General features: G+C 35.4%; 1 protein-coding gene across 1 annotated transcript in view; it reads left to right on the top strand.

The window, feature by feature from the left end:
- The first annotated feature begins 1,039 nt into the window (after window positions 1-1,039).
- Window positions 1,040-16,161, top strand: part of eif2b3 (eukaryotic translation initiation factor 2B, subunit 3 gamma) — a 39,236-nt gene continuing 24,114 nt past the window's right edge. The window contains exons 1-4 of the mRNA XM_079877114.1: window positions 1,040-1,325; window positions 1,566-1,722; window positions 5,214-5,371; window positions 15,946-16,105. Coding sequence (XP_079733240.1) covers window positions 1,575-1,722; window positions 5,214-5,371; window positions 15,946-16,105 — 466 coding nt within the window. The 5' untranslated portion in view covers window positions 1,040-1,325; window positions 1,566-1,574. The remainder of the gene's footprint in view (window positions 1,326-1,565; window positions 1,723-5,213; window positions 5,372-15,945; window positions 16,106-16,161) is intronic.

Here is a 16,161-nt window from a genome sequence, read left to right as displayed (position 1 = left end):
TTTTTCTAATGGAGGCAGCCTGCCCTGTTATTCCAATGTTTCTTCTGCAGGCAGCGACCAATGAAGCTCATCTCCTATCCAGAGAAAACAAAGCTAAGCCACATTCCCAGAGTTCAATTTGCTGTTACATCGGAGGTCTGTGAATTGGGGTTTGGGCCATGTCTGTTGACTGAGGGGATCTGGGTGGAGGAATGGGCTTGAGAGAAGACCTTAAATTTTGACTATGAAACTGGACATTTTCTTAATAGGCTACACTTAGGTTCCCAGTGAACTTTAAGAAAAGGGAGTATTGTTGATGTGGGAAGGAAAAATCTACTACAAAAATGTACCATGGTAATATTCTGCCAAAATAGTTATAGCTATTGTTGTTATTGCTGTAAAACCATAATAAATTAATATTTGACATTTAAACACTCCAATAAGCATTCAATATTCTTTCTGCCAATTTATGTTGTTATAGTGGCTAATTGTTTTAAGGAGTGTTGGATGCTTTATGAAACTGGAAAATGAATGGTTAAATAATAGTTTCATGACATACTGCATTATGTGTAAAAGTATTCTATTGTTATAATCCGTATTTTTAAATGTCAGCATTTGTTTTCCTTTTAATTTAAACATAGGCTAAATAGCATTTATGTATTGGGCTACCACTTCTCAAAATCCTTTAACTGGTTAAATTATGCAACAAAAAAAAAAAAAAAGAAAAAAAAAAAGCGCAAATAAAAAAATCATTAATTGCATAACGCATACACTAAAACAAAAATATTTTTACAACAATATTATGCTGTAAACGCCCTATTGCTTTTACATATAGGCAAACAAGACTGCAGTATTATTTACTAGTGTAGGCTTTAAAATAAAAAAACAACCACAAAATACATCATTATATAAATCCAAATATCAATTCAAATAATCTTTGAATATATACAAATTAAAATAAGCAAAATAAAGAAAAAGGGAAGTCATCTGACTATTTTCACGCTCTCCTCTCATTTTTTGTCAAAAGAGGAACTGATCTCTCTGCGGAACCAAAGTTTCTGTTCGTGGTTTCTGTACGACCTATTTAATAGTTGTCTTATGTCATTATCTCGAAATGTCTTGTTAGTTATTGTAGACTACTACATATAAAATATTCAGATGATTTTTAGTTATTCGTATTCATTGTGTTAAACTACTTCGATTATATCGGTTTTAGCAGTAAGTGTTTGAAGATAGCGAGTTTAGTGACAGACCGCTCTTCACGAGCGTCTGCTACAGTGCTGCAGATTTTCACGTGCACGGACCCGATACTTTACAAATCATAATCATTTGGACGACCAATAGAGGCAAGTCGACTGTGTGTTTCTAAACCTTTTTAAACGTTAATAAATAATAACGTCAGAAGCGGTTGTTTGTTTGCAGTACGTCTCAGTTAATGTAGTGTAGTGTAGATGATGAAACAAGAGGCATGTCTGGAGTAATATCTTGAAAATCATGTTAAATCAAAGAAAGCTCCATCTGTCAGTCTGATTCAGTGTTTTCTGAGTGCTGCTGTAGGAAGACTGAATGTGTTGTTTGTTTTGCAGGTGTTAGGGATGGAGCTGCAGGCGGTGCTGATGGCAGCAGGTGGAGGCTCCAGGATGATGGATCTCACCTATAACACCCCTAAACCTCTGCTACCTGTGGGAAACAGACCCCTCATCTGGTACCCCCTCAACCTGCTGGAGAGAGTGGGCTTTGAAGGTAAATATACTGTCATATCAGAATACAAAGTTCATTGACATTGTAATATGTTAGTATAGTTTTAGGATATATCCTGTTATAGAGATTTATGGGTAGATTCTTCTAACATTGCAGAAGATTGTTTGACAGCTGTTTGACAGATCTGCTAAGAATAATGAATAAGACATTGTGGCTTGAAATTACTTTAAAATGTTTCTTTTATAAGGAATTCTTTAGATATTGTATGTAATTTAATTTAATTTAATCAAGGCCCACATTGCCAAATGGGAGTAGAAATAGGGTTTCTTAGTAACACGGACACTAAAATCTAGAATCTTTAATGAAATAATCATACAAAATGCACTGCAGTTTCATAGCATACATGATGTCAGTTAGTATAGTTTCTGAAGTATCTGGTTTACATTACTTTGTCTTTTATTATTACATGGTTTAAATTTTACTTTCTTATTGGAAAGTATTTTGAGCTGCATTTCTAGTATGATTTTAGTATTAATTATTATTTTTGAATTATTAAATAATTCATAATAATTAACTTTCAGTGTCCTGACTGTCCTGGACTCTGTAAAAAAAAAAAAAGAAAGAAAAAGGACTGATTATTGCTTTACCAGAAACAGTAACTCTATGCTTGTGAATTGCTTTGCATAGGTTTGCTGACATCGGATTGGATGACATGTTTTGTGGCGGGTTTTGATGTGTGTGTGTGCGTGTGGTGGAAGTTAACAAAATGCTGAAATTGCTTATTACACACTTTAGCTGCAGGTGGTAATAATTTTCGCAGGCTGCTTTAATTGAACTAATAAAGTCCTTATTTCCTAAGTGGGAAAGGTAGGGCCATTTTAACAATTGGCATACTATAATGGCATGGTTTCACGTTACACCCACTCGCACAGACCATCGCCCATGTTGCTTCTCATTTTTAGTATCAAGACTCTTTTTGTCAGCGACAGGAGCTTGATAAAACCAATTAGATTTTCCTGGGTTTTTTTGGCAGCATATTTTGTTTTATAAGTCCTAAATTTTAACGTTTTATTTGCCCTAAATTCATACGCTTAAATGGAAACTGTTTGTAAACGTGGATGTATTGCCTAGTTGACACTATACAACTAAACTGGTAAAAGACTAATGAAATTAAACCAAATTACTTTTCAATCTACACAACTGCTTTAGGCTGGAAGGACACTGAATGACAAGATACAATTACACAGAGTCAAATGCTCTCCAGACAACTAATGTTGGATCATTTCAACTCTGCAATAATCAACTGTAGCCTAGTAATTGTCTTATGTTTTAGGCCAGCTTTCCTCCACATAGCTTAGCAATAGGTGACCTTCAGCAGCATAAAACTGTTTTGGGCTAACATAGCATGGAGCAATTTTAATAGTGCTAGTAAGTTATAAAACGGAAATAAATCACATTTTAAATGGACAAAAAGAATAGACATTTAAAACGTTTTAATTCATTTTAATGTATAAATAATAAAATAATAAATTGATAAATAATTTTACGTTGAAAAAAAAAATAATAGAAAATGATTGATTGCCCCGCAAGTGAACTCTCCAATGGCATTTGTTTAATTGATAAAGAAAGAAAGAAAGAAAGAAAGAAAGAAAGAAAGAAAGAAAAGCATTAGACAAAATGAAAAGGAATTGGCAAATGGACAAAGAAAGGCAACTGGGAATTTAGTAATTTTTGTAATTTAAAATTGGAATATAAAAATTTCGATAACACATTAGTTTAGTTTTGAGTCCAATTCTCACTATTATCTTGTTGCTTGTTAGCATGTATATTACTAAGTTACTTATTGGCTGTTTATTAGTACTTATAAAGCACTTATTAATGCCTTATTCTGCATGACCATATTCTACATCCCTTAACACTACCCAATACCTAAACTTAACAACTACTTTACTAACTATTAATAATCATTAAGATTATTGAGACAAAAGTCGTAGTTAGTAGTTAGTTATCAGTGAGAATTGGACCCTAATCAAAAGTGTGACCAATTTATTTTTATTTGTACAGTTTTAAATGTCTGTTAATCTGTACATTTAGAAAGGGATTTATTTCCATTTTTATGTTTGAATTATTAAGTGTCAGTCCTGATCCTCCATCAGTCTTAGGCCTAAAGCCACATGGAATTTATAGAATTTTATGCTAGAATACAAGAAAAATAAAATGAAGCAATGAAGTGAACAAAGGGTTCTAAGTTATCAGCTGGGGATTTATTTCCACAAAAAAACAAAAAAAAACAAACCTTGTTAAAGCCTTATTTCAATAGTTTAAAGGAATGGATGAGGGTCATTCCTTTAAAATATTGAAATAAGTTTTTTTTGTGTGTGTGGAAATAAATCCAAAACTGATAACTTAGAACCCTTTGTTCACTTCATTGCTTTAGCACATTTGAGAGCCAGTAGAGGTGGTGTACCTTCTTGAGTATCTGTGTTTAATGTCTTCATGATAATGAAATGTTTATTGTTCACACCTAGCTGTATTGACTAACCTTGAGATCCAGCGGGTATGGAGTTTGTGGCTATGGCCCTTTGCCTGCCCAGCAGTACAGTATGCACCTTTATGTGTGGCACATTCTATCCTGTTAACAGCCAGAGTGCCAGCCAACAAGGCCCTGCAATTAGCTTTTACAAGTTTTAGCACAAACTATGGTAAGTAAGCTGCTCCGTTAGAAAATATTTATGCAGTAAAACAGGATTCTGGGACAAACTTCATCCAGTTGGCCGAAAGTCTGTCTCACAGGGTAACGGCAAATAACTCACAAAGACTCGATTGAAGGTGTCTTGTCTAATATATTTGTGCAAGTCAGAGGTGTCACATGTAAAATGTGTGCTGTTCTTAACCAGTGGTGTCATGAAGGAAAAAGATCTCTTCCATTTCCCACAAAATGGAATGATCATGTCAAAACCATTTACAGTGCTTTGTTTACAGTGAAGTAATTGTATCACTCACCGTGTGTCCTTGTAATGTTATTGTCATTTTTGTAAACTGCGCTGCACTCCTAGTGAAAGAACATTTTGTCACACTGTATATGGCTAGAATGGCAATAAACTATCTTTAAGCTAATTCTTATTAATTACACTACTGATCAAAAGTTTGGGGTCAGTAAGATTTTATTTTTAAAGAAATAAATACTTTTTATTCAGTAAGGACGCATTAAATTGATCAAAAGTGACAGTAAATACATTCATACTGTTACAAAAGATTTCTGTTTCAAATAAATGATATTCTTTTAAACTTTCTATTCATCGAAGAATCCTGAATTTCTTTTTAATGGTTTCCACAATAAGGCAGCACAAGAAACATTTCTTGTATATATATATCAATGTTGAAAAGAGTTTTCAAAAACATTCTTGCTGAAAAAAAATCTTACTGAGTCTGACCCTAAATTTCTCAACAGTAGTGTACATAAAAAACATGAATTATGCTTCTGATTTGATCCTTAATTCACCTAAGTGTTATCGTTATGTTTTTTTTTCCAGAGGTGATTGTCATCACTACTAAAGAGGTTCAAAAGGCCCTGAGCACCGATCAACGGCTGAAGACGGACGTGAAGATGAGGTTGGATGTGGTGTGTATACAGGAGGAAGCTGACATGGGCACTGCAGATGCCCTTCGACACATCCAGCAAAAGATCAAGGTGCGTCAAGTTTCAATATCATAAGATAACACTGAGGTATAACATTTCTTACATTGAAAATTACATTGAATTTCCAAAAATGGGATAGAAAATAGGGCAAGAATTAACTGGATACAATAATTGGATGCAGTCAAGAAGATTAAGACTTCTTCTTAAAGGGGAGGGAGGAGATAAACATTAAATGTGTTTAAAACTAGCTAAGTTTCATGCTAGGTTATTCATATGTGATAGATTATCTAAAAAGTTCCAATCGTTATCACAACTAAAAGTATGGGATTCGTGTTTTAAACATTCTTCCACATTGATTGTGATGTTGCGATCGTGTCTCCACACCAGACAGTAACATGAGAAGTGCCACAATGCATAATTCCAAAATTGAGAAGTGCAAGCTATGTGATTTTGCTAAGTAAGCAGAGGATACAGAGAATTTACAACATTCTATCACAATCCTGTTCTCATTATAATTCTATATGGCGTGTATATTGGCCATGCACATTTTGCACTTAATTTTATTTCAGTCATCACTGCACATTTTCGAAGCCATACCGAGAAACAACTTTAAATAAAACAGATTTACTGTTAAAAAATGGGAACAAAATGCTGCATTATTAATATCAATGATTTTAAAAAATAAATAGCCTATCTAAATGGAATATGACCCAAATAACCCAATCATAGTTGTTGGACATGTCATAATGTTGGACATTGCATTTGAGCGGAAACTGAAGAGTGAATGAACGGTCGGTAAACTGCAGCGTTTTGCTAGCTGGTTATTAAACTCAACCAAACGCGTCTTATATATGACATTAATCAGATAAAGACAACATAAAATAAATCTTGCAAGTTACATCTGCACAAAAGGAAGCAAATGCGCACATGAACTTTGCTGTGCTAGTCTGATGTGTAACTCGTGAACGCGCTCTTCCTTTAATGGCGCGCTGAAAAACTAAAGCACAGAGAATTTACAACATTTTATTACAGTCGTGTTCTCATTATAATGTTATGCATATGATAGATTGGCGCTCCACATCTTTCACTTAACTGCATTTCGTGATCAAAGCAATTCCAGGTATTACTGTAGTGTGCGCTTTCAAATCCATTTTTACTTTATTTCGCTGGTCTGGAAGGCGTGCTGTCTAACGCTAACAAATCAGACCTCAGGAACCGCCCCAAATGCCGCAATAACCAATCAGGAATAAAAACTTTTTTTTTCGTCGGTGTCACAAACGAGTACTCTTGCCCATCCCTGGAATTTGTTTTCAGTAATTTCCAGGTCTGGGTAATTATGGGGGAAAAATAGTTTTTCCAGACTATTGCACCTATTCAGTTTTCTAAAATATAAAATTAAGCATTTCTAAAAATTCATCTATCATACAAGTGTGTGTTTTCATGGAAAAAGTTTAGCGATCATTTAGTGATTGTTGAACATGAATTAATGAATTCAAGGCGCTCATTTTCATTATACAAAACTGTTCACTAAAAGAATATTTACTTAAATCAGCAACTGATTAAGGAGCAAACAATCATCTAAATCAGACTGTGCTTTGCTGTTTGGTAGGGGTGTAACAATATGTCGTGTTACAATATATCGCAATACAAATATGCAACAATATGTATTGTGGATAGTGACAATATTTATTGTGTGTAGTTCACCCAAAACAAAAATTACTGTGTGAGAAAAAAATCAAGTTTTCAGAGTTAGTGTCAGTACTACATTAAACTACTATATATAATGTTGAATATAACGTATAATAATGCAATGGGGGAATATTTGTGGGTCCTGATCATGTCAAATGTCTTATTTTACCAGTAAAAAGTGGCCTACATTATTTTAAATATATCTAGTGCGTGACAGAGTGCAAGCATAATAATTCTGTATTTTGAGCTTCAAAATCATGAATATTTTTATTCTGGTGTCACCATTGTCCTGTGCATTGGGTTATCAGCACCAAGTCCAAGCCTATTCATTAACACCCACAATGAATGTAATATCAGATTTAGCATTTTAATCAACAGTACATTTTTTGTTAACCTTTTATCATATGTCTTGGAGAATTGCAATAATATCATATCGCGAATATCATGATGTGTTTCGAATCATGACATGGGGGTATCGTTACACCCCTACTGTTTGGTGATCGTACAACATCAAACCACATTTAAAGTATCAAACTGATGTGTCAGAGGTAAATATATGCAGGTTATAAAGCATTTTAGGTTTCTCATCATGATTTAAGTGCATTTTCTCAAATTGATAAATCTTATGAAAAAAAATATTTACAGATGACTGTACTGTATACTATACTGTATACAATATGTTTACTATATGTTGTGTGTAGGAATCCTGTGATTGGAATTATCCTCAAGGATGTTGATCCTAGAATTTTTTTAAGTATAATTGAGATTGTGAAGCTTTTTTCCTTTCTGGAGAAAGCACAATTAAAGGATAAGATTTTCAACCAGCTTTGTATTGTTACAATGTCAGAAGTCTATGTAAATTAACAATGTATACTCTTTAACCATGTTACCTGCACACAAATATCCATGTTTATTTGACAGCTCTAGAGCTTTTGTTAAAACTGCAGATCGAACATCCATATTTTCGTATTCCTGCCCACGTACAGTCAGATCAACGGGGGCGGTGCCAAAATCAAAAGTGCTTTAACGGTGTTGACTTTTTTGGTAAAAGGGAACACCATATCACTTTTCCTCTTGTTTTCTCTAGTCATCTAGCACTGTTTCAATAAATGTTTCGCTTATCTACTGCATAGACAGCCAAGTTATATAAAAGCCCATCTAGCCAGCAGTGAAATTCCCTTTTCAAGGCACTCTACACCCTAAGGTGTTTCTGGAAGATTGTGAGAACTTTTCAGGTTTGTATTTTAAAAGATTGTTCCACCATCATGGGACTGTGAGTGTAAAAGCTTTGGAAAGCTATTTTGTTCCTTGTTGTGATCACAATTTATACCTTATATTTAGACTGTAAAACAATGTTAAATGCTATAAAGATATTATCTACTGATGAAATTTAGCATGTTGCTGCTTCAAAGAACTGCCTAGATAATATTTGTAATCTGGTTTGTAGCCAGTACTGATGTAGCAACTGATTTGACATGTTGAGGAGTGCTCAATGATGAAGGAGGGTCATAAAAGAGTTAGCAACACAATGATGTGATGAATTTTCATCACTGTAAATCATTATGCTCAGAGCGTAGCACGGTGACTAAATGGAAGAAACATAATTGCAGCATGGGCATGCACGTCCATGTAAGCATGAGCGTGTGCCCAGAAGTGTGTAAAAGCCTGGCAAGCGTACACAGCCTCACCTGTCTCCCATGTGAGCTTGCCTGGGGTCAGTGGAATGATGTGAGGGGCAGATGCTGTGTTCCACAGGGGGATCTTTGATCCGTGCTGCCCCGCACCGATGGGTCCAACTCCACAGAGTGCCTCATTTCTCCTGCTGAAAGCCCAGTGGCCAGAGACCACTAACTCCTCAAACACATGATGTCAGAACCCTTTTTCAACCCTAACTGGCATTCATGGGCCTGCTAAGGGACATGTGTGAGAGGTGTTGTGTAGATGGAATGGGGCGGTAAGTTGAATAACATCCGTTTTTTTTTTTTTTTTTGGTCACTATTGGGTTAAATGTAGTTTTAAACTAGTTACAGAAACTGTATTTGCTTTTCCTTGGGTGTGGTGTAATTTAGAGGTTAAAGATCTAGGCTAGTAACCAGTAGGCTGTAGGATCAAACCCCACAAGGGGCGATCCATGAGCTTTCAGCATTGTACCCTATAATAAGAACACTGGAGAATAGATGTCTGAGACCACATTTAAAATCAGAAATTTCCATTTAAACCTGGAAGTTTTTGGATTTAGATTTTTATTTATTTAGATGAAGCATTACAATAAAATGAAGCAGAAATACTTGAGTTGATCATGTGACATTATTTTAGCTTTCATTGCAACACTAAATTATTTAAATGGATTAATTTCAGTTACACACACACAAGTTTGGGGTCAGTAAGATTTTTCTTTTGTTGAAAGAAGTTTATGCTTGCCAATGCTGCATTTATTTGAAATATTCTTAGAATTTAAACAAACTGTTTTCTATTTAATGTATTTTAATGTGTTATTGTATGTAATATGTAACTTGTTCCAGCAATGGCAAAGCTGAATTTCCATTCCTAAGTGTCACATGATCCTTCAGAAATCATTCTGATTTGGTGCTCAAGAAACAGTTCTTATTATTAGTTGTGCTGCTTAATATATTTGTGGAAATCATGATACTTTATTTCAGGGTTCAAAATGGAAATCTTTTGTGACATTATTACTTATTTATTGTTACTTTTGATCAATTTAATTCATCCTTGCTGAATTAAAGTATTAATATCTTTAAAAAAATCTTTCTGACCCAAAACCTTTGAATAGGATTGTTAGTACATTGGGAATTTCATAAAAATAAAAAAAGTGTAGTTTTTTTTTTAATTGATCAATTATTGACTTTCTCAATATGTCTCAATTACATGATGAACTTTTAAGAGAAATATGAAAATAAATATTTCCTTAGACTGTTCTCATATCACAGTCTCATTAAATGTATAATTTAAATAAAAAAGTATCAGTCAGAATTAGGGCTGTGAAAAGATTAATCGCGATTAATCGCATCCAAAATAAAAGTTTGTCTTTACATAATATATGTGTTTGTACTTGGTATAATTATTTTGTATATATAAATACACACACATGCATGTATATATTTAAGAAATATTTGCATACATATACTGTATATATTTATATATAATTTATATTATATATATATATATAAGTATAATTTTTTTATATATAAATAACACAGTTTTTCTTAAATATATTTTTATTTTATGCATGTGTGTGTATTTATATATACAAATTTAATTATACACAGTACACACACATATATTATTTAAACACAAACTTTTATTTTGGATGCGATTAATCGCGATTAATCTTTTCACAGCCCTAGGCAAAATCTGTCTAAAATTCTTTCATAAATGTATAAATAAGTTTTTTTTTTTTTTTTTTTTTTTTTTCGTTTAAAATGGTCTCTGAAGGTTTGTCATATCAAATGCCTTGAAGGTTTTTTTTTTTTTTTTGGACAGACATTTTTCCTAGCACAGATACTTAATTTGATCCAAGAAATCCATGGCAACCTTATAAAAGGTGTTTCTTTTATCAGTTTCAAATTGTAAACTTTTGACCAAATTGTCATGTTGATATTATAATTTGTAATGAAAGTAGGTGTAGAAAAATACAAAATAAAAGTTTTGCACCCCACTATATACTGAAATCACTTTGGATAGAAGCAGCTGCTAAAAGAGTACTTTCTTTCTTGGGTCAAAATATTGTGCATTATTAGTGCATTTGTTCATTTGCATCATACCTTTGCGCATAAAACTTATGAAAGTGTAAAATATCTGAGAGTGGGATGTCTTAAACATGTGTGAACGCTCATCACAGGAGATTAACTCTCAATAAATATCAATGCAGTGGAAAGGGAATGTTGAGGAGGAGGGCTTGCTGGTGCACGCTAACAGCACAGATGCGTTTATTTCTAATCCTAGAGAGAAATGAGAGATTAAAAGCATTGAGTTGCAGAGCCCTCCAGTGCACGAACAGCCCCACTACGTGTTGAGAGATGAGCGCTGGCAATAGGGGCCCTAAATCCCCGTTTATTGTATGGCGTAAACACATAGTCTACTCCCTTGCTTCAGCAAACACCACGGACATAATGGAAGTATCTGACAGAGTGCCCGACTCTTAAAGCTCTCTTTCATTAGCCTGTGTTTGAGTTCATTCTGATGCATTGAGTCAATGTTTGTACAGAAACTGAATAATCTTCGTGTTGTGTAGCGTTCTGCCTGCTTTTGTTAGTAATAAGGCTCCAAGTTCACTGGGATCAAGTCATTCCCGATCGACTTGTGTACTAATTTTTCCTGAAAAATGAACGTATACATCTTTGTTTGCACCAGGTGGTCTGGAAAAAGTCAATCTGAATGGCACTGCTTTATTTTTGGCTTTTCATGATGATGATTTTTATGTACAAGTAATATTTGTGTATGCCATTGAATTAAACCAAGACTTATAATGTCCTCAGTTGCACTCGACTTGAGAGACTTGATAGTGTGTATCGGGTTTTTTTCAGTTGAACAACTTTGTCAAAATGTTTACATTTTATCATGTTTTTTTTTATGTTCTCAGTGTTGAATAGCTCTGTCTGTGAAATTCGCAATGTAAATGTGTTTGTATTCAATACAACTTAACACAGTCATGACAGCCAATTGTAAGCTTAACAACAAGTGTCTTTAATGGCAGACGAGTGTGAGTCGCATTTCTCCTTCCCTTCCTCTTTATTCCCTCTTATCCTGTCCTCCTCTCTCCACCCTCTTTTTCCCGTCTTTTCCTCTGCTCTCCTCTTGGGTGGTCTCACCTGGCTGGCCCAGGGGGCAGCCAAGCAGAACTGGAAGTGTCTGTGGGTGGCCTGACCTCCCTGTGCCTCTCCTCCAGTGCAGTGCAGTGCAGAACCATGGCCTACTGAAAGGCCCAGCGTCAGCAGCAGTGGCGCTCAGATGATCCAACAGCTGACGCCCACTTCAGACATTCACAGGCTCTGCGACTAAGACAGGCCGCTGATCCAGCCTTCCTACACTGCTCCCCTCCCGGTGGCCAAGAGGGCACGGCCGTTGTCAGGCCTCAGGCATTTGGCCACTTGTCGAGTCCCCTCAAAAATAGAAACCCCGGCTATGAAATGTTAAGTGGTTAGAGCTGCAGCGACAGATCGATTTACTTGGGTGGTTTACGATGGGTGGGCTGGCATTGGTCGCATTTTTTGCGTTTCATCCCCGTACATTCCTGGTTGACTGTGAAGTCATTGTAAATGTTTGAATGTTTTGGCGATAGCCATTCATGTGGTTGCTTTGCCTTCAGTCCCAGAGTAAATAAAAGAAACACAGAGCGGAGTACGCATTTCCAGACATTGCCTGCCCATTGGCTACTTTGAACCACAGCAGTGACCAGTCTTAAAGGGGTTATTTCACACAAAAATAAAAAAATACATGTCATTTAATCAACCTCATTCATGTTGTTCCAAACTGGTATGTCTTTTATTTTCTGTGGGATGCAAAATATTTTTTGTGTGTGTGTTATTTTTTCCATACAATGAAAGTCAGTGGAATCCAGTGTTTTTTTGGACCCCAGTATCTTTCAATATATGAGGAAAAATAATATAATCGTTCTTCAAAATATCTTCTGTAAAAGAACAAAAGTTATACAAGTTTGAAACAACATGAATGTGAATCATTTACAGAATTGTTGTTTTTGTGTGATCTACCCCTTTAATTCAGTGAAATTAAAAACTGGTAACTGGGAAACAGGGAAAACTGTGTAAAATGTGTGTACAATTTTTCCATTTTGTTCTAAATCTGGAATATGGGGGAGGGATTTTTGCTTTTTAGGATCAACAAAATCTCACATTTGCCACCTTTTGATCTTTGTTTTGGTCAGACAGGTGGTTTGTTCCCTTTATGCAACACTTTATTATTTTTTTGACTGAGCAAAACTTGTCTCTATTGGGTGGACATTTTGGCCCACCTGAGCAAAAACATGTTTTTTTTTTGTTTTTTTTTAACCAGACCTGTACAATGCACGTTTACACAAAAAGTGGTTACATCATGCAAATTGTAAGTTTTAACTTACAGTTTTAGTGTACTATTTCTATTTGATTTGTCCCTTGATGTAACTTAGTGATATTAAATCAAATTTTTGAAAACAAGTAGTTAATTCAGAAGTCACTAAATGAAGCACATTAACCAAGAAATTCTGTAAAAAAAAAAAAAAACGTAAAAAATGTCATGCATATCAGGTCAATTCTTTCTATTGTAATAGAATATAAAACAAAATAAGCAGTTACAATGAGATGGTTTGGGACAACCATAATGTGTTTTTGTATGGTAATTTATTGGCAACAGACAGAATTCTCAGAGCCATTATTTACAACACCATGGTTTTGGGAAACCTGGATATGGTAGCCCAATTTTAAAAGTGCGATTTTATAGACCTCTAAAACGTATGTAATCAAATTACTCCATGGGCATTTTTATAATGAATATAGATGTTTCTTCCTTTTAGTCCTTTAAAAAAGATCCGTATGCTAAATTCGTAATCGTAACCAGTAAACTACAAACAACTGGAAAAATTGAAAATTGTAGTGGACAATAGGGGCCTTGGAGTCAAAATGGTGAAAGTCTCTCAGCGGCTTTTAGCAAGGACAGAGTACCCGCTATATTATTATCTTTTTGCCAGCAGACTCTCCTCTGTACGTTTGCCAAACAGTTTTTTTTTTTTTTAACGGGTGATTCCCAGAGGTTTGAGATGTAGCGTGCCATCATGTCAACCTTTCTCGCTCGTTGTGACAGCCATAAACACTTAAAATAGGATAATACACCAATATGGTTTAGAAGAAGAATTGATGTATTGACACTTTTTTTTTTTTTTATCAAAAAAGTTACATAGTGTACCTAAAATTTAAATGAAAATACAAAATGTAAAAATAAAAACCAATTCAGTGCATTAATAAAATCTATAATAGTGTCTCAATGATACTAAAATAACACTGGCTTGAGAACCACTGTGATAGACATTGCTGAAAAGCACAGCCCCTCGGGTCTGATTACTTTAATTAAACGCTGGCAACAGTATTATTATATGCTCAATATAAATAATTAGAATAAACAATTCGTCTGCCAAGTTATGTAGTTCATTAGTCTCACTGTAGACAGTTTACGGTTGGCAAACAATGTAGTAATTTAAGTAGATGGGTGATCAGAGGTCTGCGTGTATCAGCTGTTGTACAACTGCTTTGAATGTGCTTTGATATTCTATGATATGGACATCTTTTCTGACAATAGCTGACGTCTGAAGCATCTCTGATTTTCTCTCCAAATTAGTGCAGAATATGTAAACATTAGTGCGGAATGTGTGTGGCTCTGGTTTTGCTGTGGATTTGTGAGGTTTTGAATGTGCATTAGCTTGAAGTCATTCTGGGTTTGCAGTGGTCAATGGGAAGGGATTGTTCTCCTTCCTCAGTAGCACAGTTAGCTCATTCTAAACGGACAGCGCTGTGCACCCTGTTATCTTTTGAGCATGTGTGCTCCGGTGGCTCCTGGGCCTTCTGCCCTAGGGCCAGAACAAGAGAACCGGAACTGTATCGGAGCGGAGCGTCACGGCAGGGCCTCTCTCCCTGGGCCTCCCCAATGAGGCATGCAGCTCTCCCTGAGCCAGGCACGCTTTAACGGGCTGTTCCCCACTCCCGCTCCCATGTTTATTTATCCACAGGCCTGAGATGGACAGACCAGATGGGAACCAGACAACTCAAACAGAAACAATGGCAAAGGCGAGCAGGATTTATCACTAGGTTCCCCTCCATGCCTGCGCTCACTCATACACACACTTAGGCACACATGTGCACACGCAAACTGAGGCAGAGCACAGTGCTTATTCCAGTGACTGGGTCTCTCGTTTTCTCACGTCATTCTCATATCATATTTGAAACTTTTCTTTTGCTGTGCTGGCCATCACCATGAGTCTTTATACAAGAAGTTGGCTGCCTTAGTCCATGGAAATGTCTGTTTGGTCTGAAGCATTGTGACAGTGTTTTGCAATGGCAAGAACCTCTTACATTTTCTTTAAAATATGTGAAAACCTGATTGTTGTTGTAATGAATCAGCCCGTTTTAAGAGAACAATATAACATTAAGTAAGTAGTCAGTTGTATGTTTGGCTAAAATAGCATGAAATAGCCTGAAAAGTGGACCTTGAAATATTGACCTAAGCCATGGCTAGATAAACCTAACATGATGTTAATGTGCTGATGGTGGTCTATTTAGATGAATCCGACCCAAACCGGCTATAAAAATAACTTTACTAAGCTTATTTTAACATCGCAGCTCAAGTTGTGCTCCAGGATCACTGGCACTTTTTTGAATTCTTTGACCATGCTATATTCGTATGTATGTTTTTATTTTCTGTGAATGTACACATGTATTTAATTAATTACTGTACTTTTAAGACTCCTGTATGTAAATGGCCTCTGGTTTGATTGACTAATCTCTGTACTGGCATTATTCATATTGTCATTTAACTTTTATTAAATTTTTCTGAAGATGAAATTGCTATTAATATTAATGTTGGTGGTCAAATGTCATGACGATTAATGAATGACCAGTTTGCGCTGAATTGACCTGGTGTGGGAGCTTTATGTTGTGATTGAGTATATCTGTATAGTATATTGAACTCTTTTATGCTGTTGTCCGTAGCAAATACTTGGAAAAAATTGCCCACTGCCACAAAAGAACAACATTTTTATTCAAGTATTTATACCCAACTGATGATTTAAAACCCTGAAAGTAATCATTCTAATTATGTGTAGAGAACATAACGTCCTTCCAGTGGACATTATAATCAAATTGTGGGTGGAAAATCTGGATTGTTCTGTCTTGATTCTGGTTTAAATAGGATTTGTCTCTTTTTCTCTCCCACAGACTGACATCTTGGTGGTGAGCTGTGATTTGATAACGGATGTTGCCCTGCATGAGGTTGTGGACCTCTTTCGTGCACACAACGCTACCCTGTCGATGCTCATGAGCAAAGTCCACGAATTCACAGAGACTGTCCCTGGCCAAAAGGGCAAGAAGAAAGGAGGTACTATCACTCATACACATGTGATTGACAAGGAAAAAGATGGTGTGGTTTTGAAC

Source organism: Squalius cephalus (genome assembly GCF_949319135.1).
Source record: "Squalius cephalus genome assembly, chromosome: 7".
NCBI lineage: Eukaryota > Metazoa > Chordata > Actinopteri > Cypriniformes > Leuciscidae > Squalius > Squalius cephalus.
Note: the sequence above shows the minus strand (reverse complement) of the source record. Positions and strands in the feature narration are given on the sequence as shown.